A 25,620-nucleotide genomic window follows, 5' to 3' on the forward strand; every position below is an offset into this window, starting at 1 on the left:
ATACATATATAAAATTGTGAAGATAGTTAAATACAGTTAGGTAGACCTAAAACAAAAGACCTTAGTTTGGAGACAGGTAATCCCAAAGGAGTTTGGCATAATAAATGGTGCAGCAACACCATGAATATATATGTATTTGTATATTTTGTAAGATTTTTACAAATACTTTACAACCAGGTGAAGTTGTAAAGTATTTATTTGGTTTCCACATAGGGAAATAGTGGCTGGAGAAGATTTTCTTTGAAAAAGTTCTTTAAATAATGCAGTACCCTTTTTCTTGCTCCTCCCTTAATTGTTCTCCACATGACTTAAAGTAATAATCACCCTCTCCATGTGAACAACAACCTTATTTGATGAGAATTATTATTTCACATCTAAAAATGGGGAAACCAAGACAGCAGGAGGCAAAGCAGCATGTCAAGCTATTTTGCAACTCGAGAATGGCTGTTTCCCACCGCATTTCAGGTCTTTCACATCTTACTGAGGCATACCCTACTCATCCTATTTAAACTTGTAACCATCCTCCATCCTCTTAATCACTGATCCTGGTTTATTTTTTGTTTACGTTTTCTGTTACACTTATCTTCTTACTATGTAATTTTTAGTATATAATTTACTTCATTATGCCTATTGTTTGTGTTTTCCAAATTCTACTGCCTATTATCCTCTGTAGAATGAAAGCTAAGATCCTTGTTTTGTTTATTTATGTATCTCAAATACCTGAGAACAGTGCTTGGTACATATAATAGGCCCATGAACATCTGTCAACTACCTGTGTGAGTGTGATCTCATGTTATAGTATGGAGACTGTAGCTTTACTCTTCTCATTTCCTTCCTGCCACCGTGCTTCCCAGACTTAATTTGACTTCTCCTTTTGTTCTTATCTACTCTGTTTTTTCAGCACTGAGAGTTAGTGATCATTTTTAAATCGTTAAGTTATATCCCTTTCCTGCAAAGGGTAGTGTAGTCACTATGAGTTGATTTTAGTGTTATTGTAGGATTCATGGAGAAAGAATGAAACTGCAAAAGAGAGAGGAAAAAAATACCTTGAAGAGGGAATAGAATGTAATCAAGCAACCACATTTCATTGTCTACTTAGATCAGCAGTTGTTAATAATCTACACCTGTCATGAACTGCCATCGTGTAAAGTCCTGAGGAGGGCACCCAGCCAGTGATTTTAGCATAAGAGCAAAATAGAGCATGAAAATGAATTATTGAATCATTGAACCCCTGTTTTGGGGCCTACAAATGGGAGAGAATGGCTTAGGCTTATTTTTTGTGAATATTTTGATAAATAGCGCAAGTAATCAGAAAACCCAGGGCGGTTTTCAATCTACTGTGAGTTCACATTTGGGTTGGACAGTCTTGAGCATACTTTCCCTCTTTCTTTCACTCCCACACCTCTATTCCTTAGAATACTATTTTAAACTTAATAGAAAGCTGTCTGGTCTGTCCTCTCCTATTAAAGAAGGCTTGCCTTTTACAGCCACCTCTGCACTGGTTATTTGTCACATCCCTGCATATTAAAGTTTGCACACGTCTTTTGGCTTTTGTATCTGTTGTTTTCTATTGTTGCAGAGTTTAAGAACTGCTAGAATTAAATCCTTCTGCCTTTTCATACTCAGGAGCATATGTTGCTTTCCTGGGCATTATACTGATCATGTTTTGGCAGATCTGACTTCTTTGAGGGAGTGGAGTAGCCCTGTATCTTTTTGGTTTTGTCCCATTCTGGGTATTCTCACTTTTTCATCTCTCTTCATGGAAGCTGTTCCTGAGGACTTCCATCTTGGCTCAGAATGTCCTAGTTATGTCACCTCCTCTTCCCTTTCTCCTCTCTTCTCCACTCCTTTCCACCCTTACACCTCCTAGGGCCTAAAAATGTGAAAGACATATGTGCTCTTTTGAGAAATGTTGCTCTCTGTGGGATAACAAGTTCAAAAGACTTTTCTGCTCCCTATTCTCATTGCCATCATTAATCACTGCAGTGGCCTGTGGATCCATAACAGCCTAGTCTTAAAATGTCCCTTCTAAGTTTAATTTCTCTTCTTTTGGCCTTTTAAGGATGTGGCTTGGCTTTGGGCAGTAGACTCCTTTTAGTGTGGCCCATGTGAGTCCTTCTGTGACTCTGCTACACACCCATCCCACCCACGAGTCTGGAGCTTGTCTGCTTCCCTTTCCTCCAAATCTTAAAACATATTCTTGAGAAGGGACTGCACTGTAGCTTATAGCATCCCCCCGCCTTTGGGTAGATGGCTTCTTAAAAGAATTTGTTAGCTTTTTCCAAAAAGGGCTATATAAATCTATTTTTAAAGCATAAATCCTGTCTGAACTTTGGAGGAGAAACAACTTGGCTTGAGGTTTCTTGGACATGGGAACTTTTGACCTAAAGTCAGTTTTTCACATTGTTGAAAAAAAACGCTGGGGTCCCAGAAAACATACTAAGACTGGGTAAAATTTCTGGTGGAGTGCTGATTCTTGTCTAGTGGCCATGTGATCAAGGGCATGTCAGCTATGTGGCTCTGAAATTCTTCATCTGTAACATAATAGGATTAGAATAGATAACTTCTAATGGGTGCTCTAATCCCACTGATACATAATATTAGCTAATATGTTTTAATTACTTTCTCCCTGAAGGAATCACTTAAAGATATAATTTACACACTATATAATTTGCTCTTGTATACAATTCAGTGACTTAATGTATTCACAGATATGTGTAGCCATCACTTCAGTCAATTTTAGAATATTTTTATACTCCTGAGGAAACCCATGTACCCATTATCAGTTGCTGTCCATTGCTTCTTTTTTTTTTGGTTTTTCTCCGGTACCGGGAACCGAACTCACGACCTTGCGCTTGCCAAGCAGGTGCTTTGCCGCTGAGCTAAATCCCCAGCCCCTTCCATTGCTTCTTAATTTCTTCTTTGCTCTTGGCAATTATTAATCTACTTCTTGTCTCTATTTGCCTATCCTGGACATCTTATAAATGGAAGTAGTCAGTTGCGACTGACTCCTTTCATTCAGGGTAGTTTTTAAACTTCATCCAAGTTGTAGCTCTATCAGTACAGTACTTCATTCCTTTTCATGGCTGAGTAGTATTCAGTTGTATAGGTTCGACATTTTATTTACTCATCAGTTGATTACCATTTTGGCATTAAGAGTAATACTTTTATGAATAGTCTTGTTTAAGGTTTGTGTGGATGTAGTTTTTTATCTTTCCTAGGTGTATATCTAGGAGTGCAATTGCTGAGCCATGCAGTAACTTTGTTTAACCTTTCAGTAATTTCCAGACTCAGGATTCCAACGTGGTTGTACTTTTTCACATTCTAGTCATCAGTCTCTGAGGCTTCCAGTTTCCCCATCTTTGTTAACACTTATTATTGTCTGTCTTTTTATTCTAGCAATCTTAAAGGATGTGAAATGGTATCTCATTGTGGTTTGATTTGTGTTTCTCTGATGCCTGATGATGAAAAAATCTTGTACTTAATGTTCATTTATGTATCTTTTTTGGAGACCCTGTATTTAGATCCTTTGACTAGGTTATTCCCATTTTCAATAAGCTGTGAGAATCCTTTTCAATTGTAGATAAAAGTTTCTTATCAGATATATACTTTGCCAGTATTTTCTTTCAGTCTGTGGGCTGTCCTTTCACCCTCTTGGTAGTATTCTTTTAAGCGTAAATGTTTTTAATTTGATGAAGTCCAGTTTACCTAGTTTTTTGTTTTGTTGCTTGTGCTTTTGACCATATTTAAGAGAGCTTTACTTAACAAAAGTTACAAAGATAAAATCTTTTCCTTTTTGTTCTAATAAATAGTTTTATAATTTAGCTCTTCTGTGTAGGTCTGTGAGATAATTTTTATGTATGAGGAGGAGGATCTAACTTCATTCTTCTGCATGTAGATTTTTAGCACCATCTGTCTAGTGCTTTTTATATCTGACTCACTTAACCTTACAACAACTCTTCAGGCTAGGTCCAGTTCATCCCTTAAGGAAGAAAGAAAATGTAAATTTTGTGCTGAGGTTTGCTCAGTGTGCTGCAAGGCTGAGAGCTGTGCCTCAGCCATTTGGCTTCAGTGGCCACGCTTTTAACCATAAATTAACTCTCACTCACTGCCTTCTTCTGCCCACCTATTAACGGACAAAAAACTACCTTGAAAATACTCAATCAGCCATATAAAATTTTATTTCTTATCTCTTGTGGTTATTTGAAATGCTTCTGCTTCCTTAATTTGTCTGTGGTTGGTGAATTCAGTTATTGTAATATTAACTAATAGAAAGCCAGGGTCCTAGTTCCTGTTCCTTATAACTTAGCTGTGAGGACTTTATTGCCTCCCTGACAACTTAGCCAACCTTATGTAGTCTTGACAGAGAGGTAAGGTAGGGAGAGGATGACCAAGACGAATTGTAGAATGCCCACCAGACCACACAAGCTCTACTGAAACACTAACTTGAACTTTTCTGAAGAGTATCTCTGTGAAGAGCACTGGGCTAGGAACACTGACCTCAAATTGCATGTAGTGACTGCTCCATGGTAGATCTGTAACTTTGGCCTCACTTTATTGTAAGTACAGATGGGTTTAAGCATTTCAGCACATCTTGGCTCAGTCCATTTGTAAGGCTTTCATATGATTAAACAGCAATATGAGTAATATAAATTTTTAAAGCCTGAGTGTATATTTCCTTAGTCTTTCTCAGGCTTGCTTAGTGATTCATCTGCTTGAATGGACTGAATAATAAGTATCTGGAGAAATATAATTTTCTTCAATCAAACTTTCAAATATTCCTGTCTTCTGTGAAGTATTTCCTTTCATTTCTGGGGAATATCTTTGGCCACTCATTTTAAACTCATTTATATAACTACCCCTGTATTCAGAGAAACGAGCCATGTTCCAGGAGAGCAAAGCAGATGTACGAATTCACAGTAACTTGTGGTAAGGAACGAGTAGAGCAAGTCTGTTTGTTTTATTCACTAGGCTGTAAATTTCATAAAAGCAAGGACTCTGCCTCTTTTACTTATTGTTACCCCCTAACATCCAGTGAAAGACCCAGTAAGTATTCTGAGTGAGAGACAGTAACCTTAAGGAATATTTTGAGGAGTCCAAATATCTAGTCATACTATATTTTATTTATTTATTTATTTTTAATTTTATTTTAAAGAAAAAACCCACAAAAAACCAAAAAATACAATTCCAAAATGATATGATGGGAGGGTAACAATTGTCAGTACATTGAGTATTATCATCTTTAAATTAGTTGCTCAGAGTCATACTGTATTTTAAATAGGAGAATATTCACTGAGCATTTTCTTGGCTTAAAGCTGACAGCCTTCTATTTTATTAACTTAAGGATTTAGTACAAAAAAAAGGGAAAGGAAAGAAGCCAAATATAAAAAATACAGAGAACCACATTGTGGGCACTGAGGATGAAGTTTGGTATTTTAGTTTTGTTTTTCACAAAAAGGAAAAATCCAAGGAAAGGAAGTAGTGCTATAAATGTAACATTCATTTAGAGATGAATATAAATAAGTGGAAGTACTGGGAAATAGTAATCATGGTAGCTTTTAATATTTGTATAACACTTTATTTATGATGTGGTACTTATGAGAATGTAGAAAGGCAGGCTGGGCAAGTGGAGTCACACTTATTTTACACTTAGGGAGGCTAACTTCGAGTTTGTAATTTACTATGTATTAAATGGCTTGTAGGTTGTGAGATTGGAACTTAACCCATATCAGTATTCAGTATTTCAGTATTTTTCCTGTGCCCCCTCAATCCCCAATTTTGGAGGCCCCTGAGCTGTCTTACCTCCCCCCAGAAAGGAACCTAAAGTTAATTGGGTGATCTTTTATCTCTGTTTTCCAGTAGTCTAGTATGGAGTTGGGGAAAATCTAACACCTTGTTTTTTAGAACCAAAACATATTTGTCCCAAGTAGATATTAATCTTCCCCAGGATTTTATTTCGTGGAAACATGTTGAAATACTCGTGAGCTGAGTATGTGGAGGCATATCGTTGGTATAATGAATCCCTTTCACTGTTCGGCTATGTTTGATGCCAGAGAACACGAAGGATTGTGGAATTCTTCATATAGTGAGTCCTGCATTGAGCAGCTGCTGGACTGAACTGAAATCCTGTTTTGGTGACTGTGTCCATTGGGAGATAGCAGAACTCTTCCGTTTGAGAGTTCATCTTTTCCTTTTCTTCTTCCTCTACCAGGTTTTGAAGGGAGCACCTGTGAGCGGAATGTTGATGACTGCCCCAACCACAGGTGTCAGAATGGAGGGGTTTGTGTGGATGGTGTCAACACTTACAACTGCCGTTGCCCTCCTCAGTGGACAGGTGCGTACATGGCCAGTTCTGCAGAACAGCATGTGGATTGGCATCCAGCAGAGACCGATATTGAAGGGAGCATTTTCTACAAATTTTCTTAGAGCTGCTTTGAGTCTAGACTGGTATGAACTGAACATAGATAGTCATATTGGATCTTCGGGTGGTGCAGTGTTGTTCTGTGCTCGTGCAAATAGACATGTTGTCACGGGTATGATTGGGTAACTGCTCTGAACTCAGCGCCTGTGCTGTTACATGTGAAAGGAGAGAAGAACATTGATCACCCGAAGACTTATTATCTGGGAAGAGCAGCATATCACTTAGAATATAGTAACTACTTAATAAATATTTTAGAGGGAAAAGAACATGCTTAAATGCCAAAATCAATTGTACACACCACAAGAGTTCCGATCATAGTTTATTCATGGAACCATATTTGCCCCATGTTACTGTTTATTGTCATCCCGCATCACTATCAAGGGGTTGGACAACTACTTTTGACATTACTTTTTATTTCTTAGACTACATTTCTGCTTTTTCTTTCTTGTATCCCTTTTCCGACATCATACACAAATAGGTTTTTCTGCCTCATAAGAGCAGAAATTTTAATTATTTAATTTTACAACCACTTAAAAGTTTTTATGTTGTCTTAGGTTTTTCACTTATTTTTGAAAATCAAATGATTTTATGCAGACATTTAGTTCTAATTTTTGTTCATAGGATCTATCTACCTGTCTTCAGAAAGTGGAAACTATTAAGAATGGGTTAAGGGATTAAGAGCTGAGCCGTTTGGAGAGACATTGATTGATTTAATCGGAAACCTGACGAGTGCATGATATAAGAAGGAAGTGCAGCAGCAGGGATGGACTGTCTCCTCCAGAGAGGTCTTGGTGCTGAGTTGCAGCTATTCCTACCTCATGTTCTTTTGCGTCTTAGAATTGCTTTCTTTTATAGCTGCTAATTATTTAGAGTACTCTAATGGTGTAAACTACGAATAGGAAAAAATAGAAAGGATTTACAACTTAAATAATATGATTTTCTTCAAGAGCACATATTTCTGCTTTTAATCCCCAAATAATTGGTTTTGATTTTTTTTCATGAGGTTTCCTTACCCCTGAACTTCCCTTAGAATTTTTTCATGGTGTTCTGGTCCTAGGACTTTACTCCTACCTTCTGTGCTTTCTACCGTGCTCTCCCCTCTGCTTTTTTTGAGGAGGGGTCTTTTTGAGACAGGGTCTCACATTGCAGTTCAGGCTGGCCTTGAGCTCCTTCTGTAGCCCAGATTGGTCTCAAACTCGTAATGATCCTCCTGCTTCAGCCTCCCAAGTGCGGGGATTACAGGCATGCACCACCATGCCCAGCCCTCTCCCCTTTCCTCTCTATTTCTTTTTTACATTTCTGTGGAAGATTTTTTAGAGGCTTTTTTTTTTTTTTTTGTAATTTAAAAAACTACTGTAGGCTGGATATGTTGGCACACAGCTGTAATCCAGCATGTAGGAGGCAGAGGCAGGAGGATGGCTATGAATTTGAGGCCAGCTTGTGCTACAGAGTGAGTTCAAGGCCAAACTGAACTACCTAGTGAGACCCTGTCTCAAAACACGTGTACGCATGTGCGCGCACGTACACACACACTCTCTCTCTCTCTCTCTCTCTCTCTCTCTCTCTCAAACTACTGTAAAGTTACTTTGATGGCAAATAGTTACTGGGAGGTCTGAAGTTTTTTCTCTTTTTAATGATATTCACAGATGCATTAGACAGGTTGAGATACTTGCCAAGAACTTGACTTTATTCTAATCTCTTACTTCCTTGTGGGAGAGTGACTGTGTGGTACTAAGACTTCTGATGCCAGTGAAGGTTAAATGGTATTTAATTTCATTGCCGATTTCTCCTGGATATCACATTTGGTTTCCTGCTGTAATATTAATTAGAGAGGTTGGATCTTGGGGAAAACTTTCCCAGTGACATGATATTTTACCCACATTCCTTATCCCAGGATGTTTAGTAAGTACCTCTTTTCTATCAAACTCCCTGTAAGATATTTCTTTCGTGGTATGTTTTATGTTTAGAACGGGTGGCAGAGGTAGTGAGTGGAAAAATTCCATGTGGTGGTTTTTATTTCTTTATGTCTGCTGGCTGTCCTTTAAAGTGACCCTCATTGGTTTCCCACCACAGGTTTCCTTCCCCTTTTCCTTTGATTCTTTGAGCTTGATTTCCAGCGACAAGACTTGTTTTTTGCCCTGCTCATCATTAACAGAATGAAATCCAAGATCCTTCCTCTGTTCTTGAAGCCCTGTTGTCTTTTCTAGTTTCCTCTTGCATCCAACAGCTCTTCAGACTCCAGCAATAAGAGCTGTTCTTAGCTCTGTTTCTGCTGCTCATTGTTTCATATCCTGTATCTTCATTCACACATTCCATTTCTCTAGATTTCTCTGCTCCTCTCCCTGTTTTCCTCACTGTTTTTTACCTGCCTAACTCTGTCAGGTAGTTACCTCCTTCAGGAAGCGTTTGCTGACCTCCATATAGGCTCAGCAAAGTGTTTTCTGCTGTCTGCATTTTCCTGCATTTTTAATGACATTATCAGATGCTTGATGTCTGGAGGTACCGAGTTATGGGGTAGTTGAATTATTGATGACAGGTGTTGCTAGCACTCTTTACACACCTTTGAGAGCTGTTTTCTATCACACCTGCCCCCATTCTGAAGAGAGGAATAGAAAGACATTTGTATCATAGGGTTCCTATTTCTAGTGAAATTAGAGTTTTGAATTCAGATTAATATTTTCTATTTTATATAACTTTTAGAAATGAATAGGTCTGAGGTATAAGAATTAAAAAATGTTTATTAGCTCCCAGTGTGCTTAATTGCACTGTTTTACTTTGTGTAATGTTTGTCATAACTGTATCGGGAGTATAACTTATTAAATATCCTTTTTTATAGGTGCTGATACATATTCAAAAGGGTTTAATAATTTGCTCAAGGCAGATAGTGATTAGGTTGGTGTTTGATTGTAGGCCTGTTGAGTTCCAAATCTGTCCTAAAATCTATAGTCTTTTTTCTATATCAAATTGATTTTTTTTTATTTTTAAGTACTTTCTTAATAGGTTGAAAGTTTAATTTATAATTTTATTATGCTAGGATTTGGTGATTTACTCTGTTCTTTCCATTTAAGAATTTAGCTGGTTACTTTGAGGTTAGAAGTTCACATAATGTGAATGTTTTATATTAAGTTCAGTGTTTTTTTTACTATACCTAAGAGCCTTGTTTTAATTTTGTTCAGAATTCCCTTTGCAATTTCCAGCTGTAGAGTTGAAGCATGAACTGTTTGGTTTGGCTTTTAATGAAATAGAAAAAGAGGGGTTGTACTAGGCCAGTAGGAAAAGAAATGAGGTTGCTAGCCATTTGAAAAAGAATGGGTAAGATTATATGGCTGAAAAAAGGCATTAACTTTAAATAAATGTAAATGTGGGAATTTGCTACATTTTTGCTGAAAGCTTGATAGATACAGTTTTGTTTTGTTGGTACATGTGCATAAAAAGCTTGGTCTTTTAGGTAAGCTCTAGACTTCCAGATGAGTGGAACTTTTTCCAGCTATTATCATGGTTTGACGTGGGTAAATAAATTTCTTGTTCTCAAAAGGCTTTGTTTGTTGTACATGAGTCTAATATCCCTTACTTTCTTGAAGTCTTGGGAGAATCAGTGGTCAGTAGAATCTTGGGAGGAATTAGTGATCAGTAGAATGCTTTTTTATTTTTTTACTTCATTCAGCAAACAACAATCATGCTAAACAGTGTAGTTACATCTTGGTAAAGATCTTAAGTGTGTTGTCCTGTAATACGAAATACCTGATTTTGAAGACTTAATATGAAAAAATACAGTATATAATAATGCTTAAATATTGATTAGATGCTGATGTTATGATGTTTTAGGTAACATTGAGCTAAATGAAATATATTAAAATTAGTTTCATACATTCCTTTTCATTTCTACAGTGGCTACTAGAAAATTGAGAATTACATCTGTGTGTTTCCTTATATTTCTTTTGGACAGCATACTTTAGATACAAAGGTGTTGTTTCTGAATTAGCATTGCTGCTTCTACATGGGAACATCAGCTTGGTCTCTCAGTGGGAGAGGGACGGATGGGTAGCCATATGTAGAGGAGGCCTGACATTGGTCTCACTGGCAAGAACATGTTGGCTTCGTTTTGCTATAGTTTTCTCATCAGGTATGGGCAGAACTGTGTTGTAGCTCAGTTCACCTATCATGGCTGTCTAAATAGTGTTTTTCATGCTTTCAAAGACCAACAACCAGTCTTCTGGACTGGTCTGAGCTCAGATAGAACAAAGAAATTGGTTTTGGGGGTGGGTGTGGACAGATGATTTACTTCTTCATAAGAATCTTGTTATAGAGATAAGTCTGAATAACTAGATGTTCTTTTAGGAAATGAAACTATACCTAAGGGTTTAATGCCAACTGAGCACAAATATCTTCATTATACTGCTTTTGGCCCGATGCCATCTTATCAGAGAAGTTCTGCTCTGCCAGATATCCATTTAAAGAGAAATAAGTTTTAAAAGGCCCCAGAATTTATTAAAGCAGTGTAAATTAATGTTTTCTCTACATAGGTTGTTATTTGAATTTTCCTTTTAAAGGTTCATTTCCTTCAGAATTCAAGTTGACTCTAAGCTCAACTCACAAATTCCTTTCTGTGGCTGCTTTTGGTTTTGGGTTCACTCCTAGGGCAGATGTGATTTATTTTCCTGTGCTTATTATTAATCCAGAAATGTAATTTCATCGTGAGCTTAGAATAGTGCTTTGGGATTTAAGCAGAAATGAACAATGAAACTTAGGTGGATATGAGTCAAATAAAACTGACCAAAGTTTCTCGCAGCTCTCCTTTATAGCATGATGAGCCTGAAGAATTGGTTATAATCCCCACTGCTCTCAGTTGCTCCAGTTCCAGTAAGAGCTTTTGGCATGAATCAGTGAGTGCAGAAGCCAGAGGTGGTGCATGAGCTCCTTGTGGCTGGAGTTGGAGTCTACGCATGACAGTGTTTGTATGTTGAACAAGGTGTTTCTGTTTCAGTCCAGCCTCTAGTTGGTGACAAGTTGTCCTCTGGGATAAACTTTTCTCACAGCTACGTGTGTGTGTGTGTGTGTGTGTGTCTGTGTGTATCTGTGTGTCTGTGTGTATGTAGACTTTAAGGAAAAGCTTTTTTTTTTTTTTTTGGTTTTTTTTTCTCCGGTACCGGGAACCGAACTCACGACCTTGCACTTGCCAGGCAGGCACTTTGCCGCTGAGCTAAATCCCCAGCCCCAAGGAAAAGCTTTTGACTGAAAGTGGAAATTAATTGCATCTTGGTTTGGAAAGGTTTTCCCATTGATATTTTGCATGGGAAAATGGGAACATGTATCTCACATTTCAGTTTGCTTTGTGTCAACTTGATTGTAAGGACTCAATAATCCACTTTTCCTGTAGAATTCTGCTTCTCTATCACAATTTCAGTTTCCTATCAGTTGGGCAGACTGGAGTGCTGACCTGAAGCACCTTCACTCCCAGAGATCCCATTTTTAGTGGATGTGTTGCTGAAGTGAGCACACCCCAGAGGTCCAAAAGCTGATTAGTGACCGTGTGTAGAAACAGGACTGAGTGCATAGTGGAGCCCAGCTAAATGAGGAAATGAGACTGAAGGATCTTTTCTGCCATTGTGGTTCATTATCCAGTATTCAGCTTTGGCTATATTGTGAGCAGGAACCAGTTTAACCTTGTGGTTTTTAAGCCTTCATGACATGATTGTAAGTTCAGTAACATATTGAACAGCTCTTAAATACAATATACTTTACTACATGTGGTCAGAGACACAAGAAAATATATTTTCTACTGTGCAAGAGGGGTAAAACTCATTTGAAGGAAGAAGGTCTACAAGTAACCACAAAGGAGGTGGGGGAAGTATGAATGAATGAATGAGATTTTGAAAGAAGTATATGAGAATTGGAAACCATCAAAGTACTTTTTGAGGTGGGTGTGGTGGCACATGCCTGTAATCACTGTGTGTTCAAGGCCAGCCTGGGCTGTATAGTGAGTTCAAGAATACATAGTGAAACCTTTTTCAAACACACACACACACACACACACACACACACACACACATCCTGCACCTTCCACCAAAGTGAGAACAGTTGAATTCTTTTTTGAATTTAAGTAATGAGACACTGTAGGACCAAGGATAGAGATAGAGAAATAGAGTAGAGATGATAGTAAATTTAAGATGAATTTTCTAAAAGCAATAGCTGCATGACCCATGATCTTAGAATAGAGGTAGAGACTAGGGTCTTAGGTTTTGAGTCCCTACCCCCCTTTTTTTGGTTCCCATGGAAATGTATCAAGTTTGTGAGGGAAAGTGTGTCAAATGAGAAAAGTAGGTGCTGAACCTGAATTGTGAGACATGACCACCCTTAAAAAAAATTGATGAGGTATAGGGGGTCCAAAGAAGGTAGGTAAGGAAAGGGGAGGTCCGAGACTCAGGGATGTAGCATTGTAAGATTGCTCTCAACTCAACTCTGTGTGCTTCTTTTGCAGCATGTGTAATATTTTATTGTTGTTACTGGCTTATATGCTCAACTCACCTAGTATGTTGTCAGCCTCTTGAGGATTGAGAATTACTGTGGCATTTCTACATATATTTTAATGAATGATGGTTATTGAGTAAGTGATAAACAGGGAACTCAAATGAAAAGGTCTCATTCTTGTTTATTGTTTATATGACCGAATTTTCTTTATCCATTTATCACTTATTGGACACTTAGATTGTTTCCATCTATTGACTATTGAAGATAGTGCTGCAGTACACGTGGGAGTATAAGTATCTCATGTATAGATCTTCAAGAAGTGGTTGGATATATATATATCCAAGAAATGATATCATTTTCTTCGATATATACCCAATAATGAGATTGCTGGGTCATATGGTAGTTCTATTTTTAAATTTTGAGGAAACGTTATATCATTTGCCAAAATGGCTATACTAATACATATTTCCATCAACAGTTTGCATGGATTCCCTTTTTTCCACATTCTTGCCAACATGTTATCGTTCTTTTTCATAACTATTCTCATTATGTAAGATAAGCTCACTGTGATTTTGATTTGTATTTCCCTGATGATTAGTGATATTAAGTATTTTTCATATGCCTGTTAACCACTTGTATATTGTATCTTCTTTTGAGAAATGTCTATTTACGTCTGTTGCCGCCCCCTCCTTTTTTTGTGGTGCTGAGGTTTGAACTCAGGGTCTTGTGCATGCAAAGCAAGAACTCTACCACTGAGCCACATCCCCAGCCTTATTGCCCACTTTTAATTGAGTTATTTGTTTGTTTTGTTTCTTTGTTGCTATTTTTTGAATTCAGCAAAATTTTGCTTCCATTCATAAACTCTGCATTAGATAACCAGCACAACCATTTGCGGGATGAATTACTTTTGTGAACTGAGGTTCTACTGTAAAGTCAAAATGCATGTAAGACCTAAATATTAAAACTGAAACTCTTAACCTTGAAGTAAAACTCTTGAAGTCATAGGAGTCGACAAAGACTTTCTCAATAAAATTCCAGTTACACAAGAAATAACAGTAAGAATTAACAAATGGGATTATATCAAATTAAAAAGTTTCTGCACAACAAAGGAAACAAGCAACAGGGGAAGAGACAACCTACAGAATGGGAAAAAGTTTTTTCCAGCTATTTCTCAAGACAGAGGAATAGTATCTAGAATATATAAAGAGCTCAAAAAAATTTGACCTCCCCAAAAATTGAGCAAGTGAACTGAATAAACACTTACAGAAGAAGTATAAATGGCCAATAAACATGTGAAAAAATGTTCAGCATCACTGGCCATTACAGAAATGATAGTTAAAACAACTTTCTTCTTACACCAGAAAGAATGGCTATTTAAGAAATCAAACAATAAAAAAAATGCTGGCAAGGCTGCAGTGAGAAAGGAATCCTACTTGCTGGTGGGAGTGTAACCAGCTCAACTGTTATAGAAATCAATAAGGATGTTTCTCAGAGAACTAACAATCAAAATTCCATTTGACCCAGCTGTGCCCCTTCTAAGTATCTTCCCTAAAGAGCCTAAAGCCACTATATTACAAGTATACATGCATATCAGTGTTTATAGCAGCATAATTCATAGTAGCTAAATCCTGGAAGCAGCCTATATGTTCATCAACAGACAAATGAATAAAGAAAATTATCTAAACATAATGGAATACTTCTTGGCTATAAAGAAGGATGAATTTGAGATATCTGTAGGAGAATAGCATAATATTAAGTGAAGTAAATCAGACACACATGATTGAATACTATATGATTTTTCTCATATGAGTAATTCAGAGTACAAATACAGAGCAAAATCAAAGATTGACAAAAGAAAACAGGGAGATAGAAGAGATAGATCTTTTGCATATGGAAGAAGACTAAGAGATCAAGGGTGGAGGGAGTGGGGAGAGGAGGAGAAAGTAGAAAGATTAAAGATGCATCATGTACCTGTACTAACTACCCACAATGAATGTGATCACTGTATGTCACCAACAAACTAAAGAAAGCAGTTTCATTCTTTATAGTTCCTGATCCTGGTTTTTACTTGAGCTGCATTGTTTTATTGTGACAAGTACAGTACTCATTTCATCTGGGTCCTTTCTGCCTGCTTCCTAGCCCCTTTCATTAGAGTTTAGAGTTCTGTATTATTTTTCATTATTTTAGAGCCTAAATTTGTCTAAATATCTTGAGAGTATAGGGTTAATTCTTTCTAAATGTATTAGTTTCCGGAAGTGAGTGTTTTTCACAGTATACTTTCCATCCAGTCTTAAGTGGGCACACCCTCCATGTTTTATATTACAGTTTAATAGATGGCATATTGTATTTTTTTTTCCTTTTTACTTACTTGGCACTGCATAACTGCTTGCCCATAAATAGGGGAGGTTGGTTGTTGTTCTTTGGGCCCTTTCACTCTCAGTGTAGCTGCAGTAGGCTTTTTCTCCATATGAGGTGAGGGGCTCTTGTATGTAATAGCCCAGCTTCTAAGGAAGTGGGGAGGCAGCCAGAGTGTGGGCCCCCTAGCAGGGGTACCAAAGCTTGGTACTGCTTTCCTGTCTGTAGAGAAGCCTCCGTGCTGGGGGTCAACTTCCTTATGCCCAGCACTGGCCCAGCTTCCCTGACTTTCCATACAGTGGCTGAGCCTGGATGCTATTTGGTGCTGCTGCATCTGGGAATTGCCTCAGATGCACTGCAAACTTTCCTGTTGCTATAGCGGCCACAGGGGCCTGGACTCACTAGTGCTTTAAATTGCTGTTGACTTGGAGGGGTGAGATAGAGTTCAGCCCATTCTCCACCCTACAGCCGAGTGGGCTTTCTGAAACGCAGATCGGATGGAGCTGTTTCTTTGCTTCATTGGGTCTTCCTTGTTTTTGGATAGAGTTCCGAGGCATTGCATGTAACCCTCTCCTGCCGCAGCTCTTCACTCCCCCGCTGCATGCCTTGTAATTCAAACTCGTGGATGCTTTTTTCATTGCCTCAAATGAGCCATGCCCTCTTCCATTCAAACCCATAAACATCACTTCCTTCTGCCTGAAATACTCCCTATCCTGTCCCACTTTTTTCCAGTGCTCTCTGCCACACATATATACTCTTACACAACTACTGTGCCTGTGTCTGTCACTTAAAAGTTTTATTCTGTAGTTCTTCTCTGTTCTCCCTACTCTGCTGTTAAGGCAACGGGTATCTGTTAAAGAACTTAGCACCTTATATTTTCCTTATTTGGCTATAAAACCACTATTTGACAAATGGCTAATAATTATATGAAAAAGAAAGTTTAACATCCTTAGTCATGACAGAAATGTAAATCAAAACTCCACTGAGATTGTGTCTGACCCCAGTCCAAATAGCTATCATGAAAAATTCAAACAACATTAAATGCTGTCCAGGATGTAGGGGAAAAAGGAACCCTTCTATAGTACTAGTGTGGATGTGGATTAGGAGAGCCAGTATGGACATCAGTATGGAGTTTCCAAAAAAAACTAAAAATAGAGCTAGTCCAGCTATATCACACCTTGTTATACACTGAAAGAATTAAAGGCAACGTACTATAGAGATGCCTGCACACCCATGTTTATTGTGGCACGATTCACAACAGTCAAAATATGGAACTAGCCTAGGTATTCATCACACAGTGGGAATACTATTTGGCTATAAAGAACAGAATTACAACATTTGCAGGAAAGTGGATGGAACTGAAGATCATCATGTTGAGCAAAATAAGCCAACTCAGAAAGACAAGTATATTATGTTTTCCCTAGTACATAATATATATATATATAATATATAATATATAAATATATAAAGATGAACAGAGGAAAACTGTTAGAAAAGAAGAAAGGGACCAGCTTTGGTCCCAAAGTTTTGCTCAGCAGTTTGGCTTACCTTTTGTCCTTTAACTTCAGCAGCAAAGTAGAACATTCATATGGAGAAGAGATTTCATAGGATAGTCATTATGCCTTGGATGTCATGCGAAGAGACAAAACTCCAGAACTTAGGAGCTTAGGAGCTTCCTTACGTTGGAATGATATACACAGACTGAATTATCTTGACTTAACCATAGAAGAGAAGGTAGCAGGGTCAGGACAAGGGCCAGCCCAGCTCATTTTTTACTTGTGGGGATTGTTGTTGCAATGCGAGTTGACCCTTAACAGGATCGTTGATGTGATAAAGCTTTTTCCCACAGACTTCACAGTTGAGAGATGACTGGGAAGGGTGAAGGCTTCTTACAGAACGCGAAGCACAGCAATCATTCCTCTTCTCTTTTTTCTTTTGTTGTCATCCTCATCCTTCTTGCCAGTCACTTGTAACTCCAAGCCAGATTGATGGTTTGTTTGTGGTACCTTGAGAGAACTATAATGAGCTGTTACAGCTCATAAATGGTGTCTCTTTAATGGTCCACTGCTCACTTGGCCCAAGCATGATGCTAGTGAGGCCCAGGACATGGTTCCCATTTTGGTATAGACCTCTCAGGTCCACTTTTTTGTATTTACCGCCACAGGCCAGGCCCATAATCTTAACTCATTCAGCCTGTGGTTTTAAAACCATAGGATAGGGCAATAAAAAAAAAATATCGAGATGATCCTACTTATGCAAAACCAGTGTAAGCTATGTATTCTACTAGTGATGGTTTGCTTGTGTTGTTTTCATTTGTAGCACTACTGTCTTCCTCTTCCCCTATGTTTCTCAGTCCTGCCTTGTCCCTCAACAATCAGGTCAGATTCCTCTTCCCATTTTGAAAACTAAGCTGTAGCAGTCCCACCCTACTATTCTGTTTTGGAACTTAACATTTTCCATCTCCAGTTTGTATTTCTCATTCTTATAACAAGCTATGCAAATTTGAGTAAGTTGCTATACCTTTGGTCCTGGTTTCCTTATCTACAAAATGGGAATCTTGGATTTGATGTTTTTTAAAGTGTGTTTACACTGACCCTGAGTGTCTAGGCTAGTTCCTGGAGTGTATATCCAAGTGAATAACTGACACAATTCCTGCTGTCATGGAGCTTATAGTCTAATGGAAGAAGAGTCCTGTGCATAAAGTAAATAAATATAAAAGTACAGCTTGTGATATATGCCAGGGTATATGGAGTGGGATAGATGCAATGATAGGGAACAGTGAGGAGAAGTGCATTTAGAGATCCCCTTGTGTTATGAGAGGACTGAAGGATGAGAAGTAAGTAGCCACAGGAATTAGAGGGGATGGAGAAAACAGTATATGCAGAAACACCAAGGTAGGAAAGAACTTAATATTTGAGGAACCAACAGGAAACTGTTGTGACTAGGGAAAGATGTACCAAGAAGAGGTAGGATTTGATATTTACAAGGCAAACTGATAAGCCAGAAAATTGTAGCTACAGGTGGCTCTTAGTGTTCAAGCTCTCGGCCAAGAATTGGAAAGTGTGACCTTTCCTACCAGATTAGTCCAGACTCCTAGAAAGGGTAGTTTCTAAAAACAAGTTAATCCTTTCTTTCTTGCCCATAGGAAATAGCATTGATAAGGCCCACATAGCCAATCACCATGGCCCCAATGTTAGTCAGCAGTAGCCTGTAGTGGCTACAAGAAGAAATTACTAAGTGGGATAATTATTACCCTAAAAACTTGCCTAACTGAGCATTGTGCAACCTGTTTTGGGAGTTCACCAGCACAGTTGTGTTGACACAGATGATGATGATGATGATGCATGCTGAGACTTGTCTGGATTGAAGATTTAGTAGTATGGCAGGGTACAGAAACAATATAGCTTCCCCCTCTTCACCGTGTGTGCTAGGTAGCCCATAACTTAATGCTCTCTTCTCTTCTCCCTGCAGACAGAAACTCATTTGCATCTCCTCTCTCCTGTATTCTACTGTCTGTCTAGTCTTTACATGCAGTGTTGACCAGGTCTTCCCTCATTTGCCTTTGCCTGTCGTATGAATCCTATTCAAATTTAAATCCTCAGACCACCCTTAACCTTTCCTTCTTTAAAATCCTATCCAAAGAAAGCACTGCACATTTTGTTATCTTCTGTGTAGACTTAACTATAACTTCATCCTATAGTGGTCCTCTTTCCTCCAATCCAAGCTGCTGTTTTCTTGCCATGCAGTAGTGAAAAAACCCAAAAAGCCAGCATGTAACTAACTAATCTTCCTATGGAATCATGAAGAACTTTTCCTATTCTGATACCTTGTGACCCTCTGCCCTTACTACTTTATACATGCACGTTCTTTTATCTTGTGCACCTATGCTTTCTAGGTGTGCTGTAAGTGCCCAGGATCAGGGACTTGGTCTGTAAATCTTGAACAAAGCTGGGGATGTATAATTAGCTGTGCTGCTTCAGAGGACATTAGATATAGACTCAGACTGATCAGGGTTTGAATGACAGCATTCCCATTCACCAGCTCTGTGAACTTGGGAAGATTATTTCCTTTCTGAGGAATAATTTTGTTTTCTCCCTGTCCGCCCTGTCCTTATTCTGAGGAATAATTTTGTTTTCTCCCTGTCCTCCATCCTCCTCTCCTTTCCTCTCCCCTTCTTGGTTTTTGTAGTTTTTTTTTTGTTTTTTTTTTTTTTTGTCTTCCTTTCCTTTCTTTCTCTTTAAGCACAACTAAATATGTTTTGTTTCTGCAATACTGGGGATTAAACCCAGGGCCTTAAACATGCTAGAGGCAAGCACTTTACCTTGTTTTTCCCTGTTAAGCTTTTACATTAGTTCTCTTCTAACAGGGTAGGGACATGAAAAGTACAGTATCTTACACATTCCTTTGTGTATTTTGGAGCAAAATTGTAGCCAACTAGATTACTATTTCCGGCATTCTAAATTTTAGAACTGGTTGATAGATTTGTAATAACAAGGAAAAAGTCTGACAGAAATGAGACTGGGAGGCAACATTTTTCTGAAGAAGTGTCCCTGAACCTGAGGAAAAAAGTGTTCCATCCTGTAGACAGTATGCTGTTAGATCTGTAGGTTTCGTGTCTTTACTGCCTAGTGTCTAACATACTTAGTTCTTCATAAACCAGTTCATACATAGTTTCTCACAAACCAGTCTCATTGAAAAACAGTGAACCATAACCCAAAAGTACATTTCCATTTTGGACAGTAGTTTGCAGTTGTAAGTTTTCCAGTAATCCCATTGTGTGAGTCCTCATTTTAATCCACCTCCTCTGTCCTCTCCCCTTCCACATAGCTGTGTGCACTGGGGAAAAAAACAGGACATGCACAAGTAGCTTGATATGGTCAGGTTCACACCTGCAGTCTTTGTTCAGAAATTTTGAGAAGGCAACCCCAGCACTCACTACCTCACAGGGCATGTTAATGGACCACTCTGCTCCTGTTTCCTGAGCTATAAATGAGGTGTGTGTGTGTGTGTGCGCGCGCGTGCGTGAGACAGCCCCAAGAGCAATGCTGTTTCATGGTAGGCAATCCATGGCCACTGGTGTCTTCCCGCAAGAATGCCACATTTCCATTCTGAAGAAATATTATTTTGCCTAATTACTTATTTAATTATTTTATGGTAGTATTTCAGTGGCTGGATATTATAATGCATAAGAAATGTATATGAGATACTTTTAAAGACATAGTGCCTTATACTCAGATTTATCATAGAGCCTCAATAAAGAAAATAACAGCTAACTTGGTCTCATTCTGTAAGCCAGTATATTTTGGAGGTAGCGTAGCTGTTTAAGATAGTGTGAGTACGTATAGTAGCCAGGACTCAATAATTTCCAGGTTACAACAGCTCTTCACCTACTTGTTGATCATGTGTTTATTTCTCAATCCCACTTGCATCCTAATAACACAGCTGTCATTGCTTTGAAGTAACATTTTGCTAGAAGAGCAAAGTTTTCGGTGATGACATCATCTGCCCTGGGGGAGATGACTGCTGTTGAGTTCATGCTCTCCCTCCCTCCATCTTCCCCCCCCACCCCCCACTCCTTCACTCCCTCCCTTCCTTGTTTTCTTCCTTTCTCTCTTCCTTGTTACCTCATTCATTCACTTCCTCCCTCAGTCCCACAATTATCCACTCACTCATTCACCCAAGCCTTTACTCTCTCATTATCTCACTCCTTCACTCTCTCAAGACTTTACTCTAACTCCTCCCCTCACTCATTCACTCCCTCTCTGCCTCCCTCCCTTGCTCTGTGTTAGTCAGCACTTTGAGTTGCAGCTGGCAGAATCTCATCTCCAATTATGCAAACCTTTCTCAGGTGACATCTCTTAGAACGGCTGTGCCACAAAGTGGGCTCAGGAGCAGTTGGGCTTCAGGAACAACAGGGACCAAGAATTTTATTGTCACTATGATTTTACTTTTCTCTCTGTGCACTTCTCATTTTTGCTCCATATGATTTTCCTTGCAAACAAGCCATCTCATCCTTTTGGTCCTGTGACAGTGTTCTGAGTGCAGTAATATGGAAAAGACAGTGATGTAGCTTGTGTTTGGTGCCCATCCTGGATCAGTCAGCTATGGCCAAGAGGGTATGGATATATAAAAATGTGATGATTCCTTCAGGCACTGTATGGATGGAATACAGGGAGCAGCAGAGAAGGGAGATGCCTAACACAGAGGTCCAGAGATCTCACATGCCCATCCTGCCATGCTGGATGCTGGGCTTTCCTACAGACACAAGACAAGGTCTCTAAACTGAGGCTGTCTGCAGTCAAGTAGTGGGAGATAGGTGTGCAGCCAAATACGTGTGACGGAGTGATGTTGGTTCTGTAGTAGTGGAAGTACAGGTTGAACAGGAGTAAGGAATAGATATTCAGTTAGGTTAGGTAGATACAACTAGCATCTGCCAGAAATGATGGCTCCATTGCTGGGCATGCTTAGGCCTTCTTCAAACGCACAGTCAGTTGAGTTGTTAGATGTTCCTACGGATAGTCTGGACATTTTCTAGGTACAGATATTATGTACTTTTTCATTCCTCATCAGACTGCTTTTTTTTTTTCCAGACTGCTTTTTTGAATTAATCATTGAGTGCTTTATTTTGAGATAGGGTCTTACTATGTAGTTCAGACTGGCCTTGAACTCTGGGTGATCTTCCTGCCACAGCCTCCTTAATGCAGGGATATAGGTGTGAGTCACCATGCCCAGCTTGCATATTGTTTTAGACAAAGGAAGAATGAAGGAGACCCTGACATTTTTTGACTCTTAGTAACTTGTCATGTTTTAGAGAATTCAAATGATCTAAATTTTAGTTTCTTTGCTAGGTATCTAAATTGATTTGTAAGGATCTCCAACTAAGACCAATTCATTAGTTTACTTTACAGCTCAGGTTGCTTGTCACTAAACTGCTTTTGTTAATCACAGACTCCTTGCTTTTTAAGAATGTAAGACATAGTCTTGTTCCTTGCTAACTGGCTTTAGTCAGTCTCATCGTTGCTGTAACAGTGGCCCGTATCACACCCACAGTGTGATGGTTATCATCATGCACTATTTTTCAAGCAGAGCAAACTGGTCCTTTTCCCATTTCCTATTATACTGGGCGGACTTTGTAACTCATACTCAGCACATTTTGTTCCAGTCTCTCTGTTCTTGGCCTTGCCTTCTATATCCGCACTTTACCAGGGATTTTCATTATTCTTCATCTCTTCAAAGATTTCTATCCTTGCTTGCTCTGATGTTGTTAAAAACTGTAGTTTTTGAGATAATTATAGTTCCATACATGATTGTAAGAATTGGTGGGAGATACTCAATGCTCTTTACCGTGTATTTCCCAATAGTAAGATCATTTTGCCAAACTCCTGTACAGTATCACAACCAGAACATTGACATTGGTACAACCCAGATTTGGAACAGTCGCCCTAGTGTTTTGATGTACGGGTTTTCTCATTTTTCTTTTTCTTATTAGTGTTTTAGAATGTCTATCTTCACTCTTCTCACTTGTTCCTTGTGCCTGGGGTTTAAAAAAGAGCTCTGTTTAAAAAAACAGATCTGTTAATCTGTTTAAAAAAAGATCTGAGTAAAAGATCTGTTTGGTGGGAAGGCTAAATTGTCATGTTGTCAGAGTTCTAGGGATAACAGTTTGTATTCTTGAAATGACTTGCTTGGGACACATATCGTTTGGATGGTTGAAGGTGGCCTTAAAATTCACAAGAAAGCCTGGACTGCTGTGAGCACGTCATGTGATGGTGAAGAGTATGTAGGAGCTGGTATGATACAAATTCTTGGAGACCTAAGGTCCCTCATCAGAGGTTCTTTCCTCCAAAAGGACAATTCTGCACAGAGGACGTGGATGAGTGCCTACTGCAGCCCAACGCCTGTCAGAATGGAGGCACCTGCACCAACCGCAATGGGGGCTATGGCTGTGTGTGTGTGAACGGCTGGAGTGGAAATGACTGCAGTGAGAACATCGATGACTGTGCCTTTGCATCCTGCACCCCAGGCTCCACCTGCATTGATCGTGTGGCCTCCTTCTCCTGCATGTGTCCTGAGGGGAAGGCAGGTGAGGCTAGCAGCAGGATGGAACTGGGGACAGGGAAGGGGGAGGTGGAAAGCACAGGGGGTTCCTGCCTTCTCTTTGGTCTGACAGCTATGTACTATGAATGTTCATCTGTAGTGGGGTATCTCTCAGGACTCTTCTTCTGGAAATGTAGTCTGCTGGTCAAAAGGCTTTGAAGGTGGTCTCCTTCCATAGAACTTTCACCTCTCTTCTCAGCTTCATGTCTTACTGATTTTTCATTGCAGACACTGAAAGCTAGTAACCATGGTCTTTGGAGATATGCAGAACTCTTCAAGATCTCAGAGTGAAAAAAATTCAAACTAGATGACAAATAAATGGATTCACAGATTTCATTTGAAAAAGGAATAATCCACTTACTCAGGAGTTGGCGGGAGAAGCATTGGAGTATATTTCAACTCTCAATGTCTTTGAAAATATTCCTCTAAGGGAGATTTTCTTCAGACTACAAAATTTGCTATACTGTGGCCTCTCGATTTAATAGCTTCTAGTTCTAGGAGTAGAAGAGCAATGTGGTGACAAATATGATGAGAAAATACAGTTTAGCTGAAAGAACTTACTGCCCAGAAGTTTTGAAATGTTCATATATTTCTCCCTTTCTGAAAGGCACACTTCTAGTTGTATGGGAGAAGCCTCAGTTAATTGCTGAGTGGAAAATGCAGTTCACACTAAAACTCTGAGGAACAGGAAGGCTTGCGGTGTCTTCCAAGATGTGGAGGCACCTGAGGACTGTGCCCTTAGAGGGCTGCTCTAGAAGAGGCTGATGGTGGTCATTCCATTGCTGCTTTCTTCTGAGGCCAGCGAACTGTTGGTGGCCCATGACCATCAGGTGGTGTGACACTGGAAAAGGTGGATGCCAGATAAAATACAGGGGCCTTAGAATGTTTCAGACACACTCATGCAAACACTCCTTGTTTTCCAGAAATTCGAATTTAACTGGATTTTACTTTTGTCTGCTAAATCTGGCACACTACAGAGGATGTGTCAATTTTTCCATATCTTCCTTCTAATTTTCTGTTGTGCCCCATGTGTCTGCCCTGAGGAGAGGTACAGCTGGGGGTTCTCTGCAGTACCAAATTGTTTTGCTGATGCCTTCTGTATGTCCCTGAGGTACATCAGACAAAGGGGAAGTTGACTCTAAATCTTAGTGTTGGATTTTAAGTAACTACTCATAAACTTTTCCCTCCCTGGTGAAAGAGAAAACTCTTCTCTAAGTGAGAGATATTTTCTTTCTTCTGTTTGTCTCTCCCCAACTTCCATTACCACCCTTTGACAGGTCTTTTATGTCATCTGGATGATGCCTGCATCAGTAATCCTTGCCACAAGGGGGCACTGTGTGACACCAACCCTCTGAATGGGCACTACATTTGTACCTGCCCACAGGGCTACAAAGGAGCCGACTGTACAGAAGACGTGGATGAATGTGCCATGAGTGAGTGCAGTGATCTTCCCCTTGCTTACAGTATGTATCGGCTCCATGGGAGTTTCGACAGGAGTGTAGTCTACCCCAGTAACATGTTATACCCAGACCTCAGATTTTCCTGATCATGCCCGCTGCTTCCAGATAACTTTGTTAGCTTAACCATAGACTTCACTCTGGGAACTAAATACATGGAAGGAAGACCTTACCCTTGATTCTTAATATAAAGTCCTAACTCTGTGACATTTAGACCAGAGAATAGCAGAAAGGCACACCAGTGGAGATTACCTTTGTCTTATTTCTTTCTTCAGATTAAGGAAGAAAGGAGAAAATTGAGAGTGAGCTCACCACAGCCCAGGCCATGGTGTAGCCAGCAGACAGCTCTGGTGTTCACATTTGTGGAAACACCGGCAGGTGCTAGGATCCCCAGTAACAAGTACTTGTGTCTTGCAGCCAACAGCAATCCTTGTGAGCATGCAGGAAAGTGTGTAAACACAGATGGTGCCTTCCACTGTGAGTGTCTGAAGGGCTATGCAGGGCCTCGCTGTGAGATGGACATCAATGAATGTCACTCAGACCCGTGCCAGAACGATGCCACCTGCCTGGATAAGATAGGTGGCTTCACCTGCCTATGCATGCCAGGTGAGTAGACCCGCAGTGCTGGTGTAAGTGCAGGGGCTAGCCTGGACTGACCTAGGGGAGCCTTGGGAACTGCTACAGTTCCATGCATGAAGGCTGCTTTTAATTCCCTGAGCGGACTCTGCACTGGAGGAAGATGGGAGTCCTGGCAAACCCCTCATGTACAGAGGGGAGCTTTGTAAGTACTGCAGTGCTGGAACCCCAATAGCAATGTAAAGC

At 39.4% G+C, this 25,620-nt stretch overlaps 1 protein-coding gene across 3 annotated transcripts in view; it reads left to right on the forward strand.

The window, feature by feature from the left end:
- The window catches only part of Notch2 (notch 2), a 151,929-nt gene that overhangs the window by 75,217 nt on the left and 51,092 nt on the right, over nucleotides 1–25,620 (forward strand). For all 3 annotated transcript variants that reach the window (XM_013509350.1, XM_005413481.2, XM_013509349.1), the window contains 4 exons: nucleotides 6,212–6,334; nucleotides 23,094–23,327; nucleotides 24,619–24,774; nucleotides 25,216–25,404. In XM_013509350.1, the coding sequence (XP_013364804.1) occupies nucleotides 6,212–6,334; nucleotides 23,094–23,327; nucleotides 24,619–24,774; nucleotides 25,216–25,404 (702 nt within the window). The remainder of the gene's footprint in view (nucleotides 1–6,211; nucleotides 6,335–23,093; nucleotides 23,328–24,618; nucleotides 24,775–25,215; nucleotides 25,405–25,620) is intronic.

This window comes from Chinchilla lanigera, unplaced genomic scaffold (genome assembly GCF_000276665.1).
Source record: "Chinchilla lanigera isolate Chin_1 unplaced genomic scaffold, ChiLan1.0 scaffold00167, whole genome shotgun sequence".
Taxonomy (NCBI): Eukaryota; Metazoa; Chordata; class Mammalia; order Rodentia; family Chinchillidae; genus Chinchilla; species Chinchilla lanigera.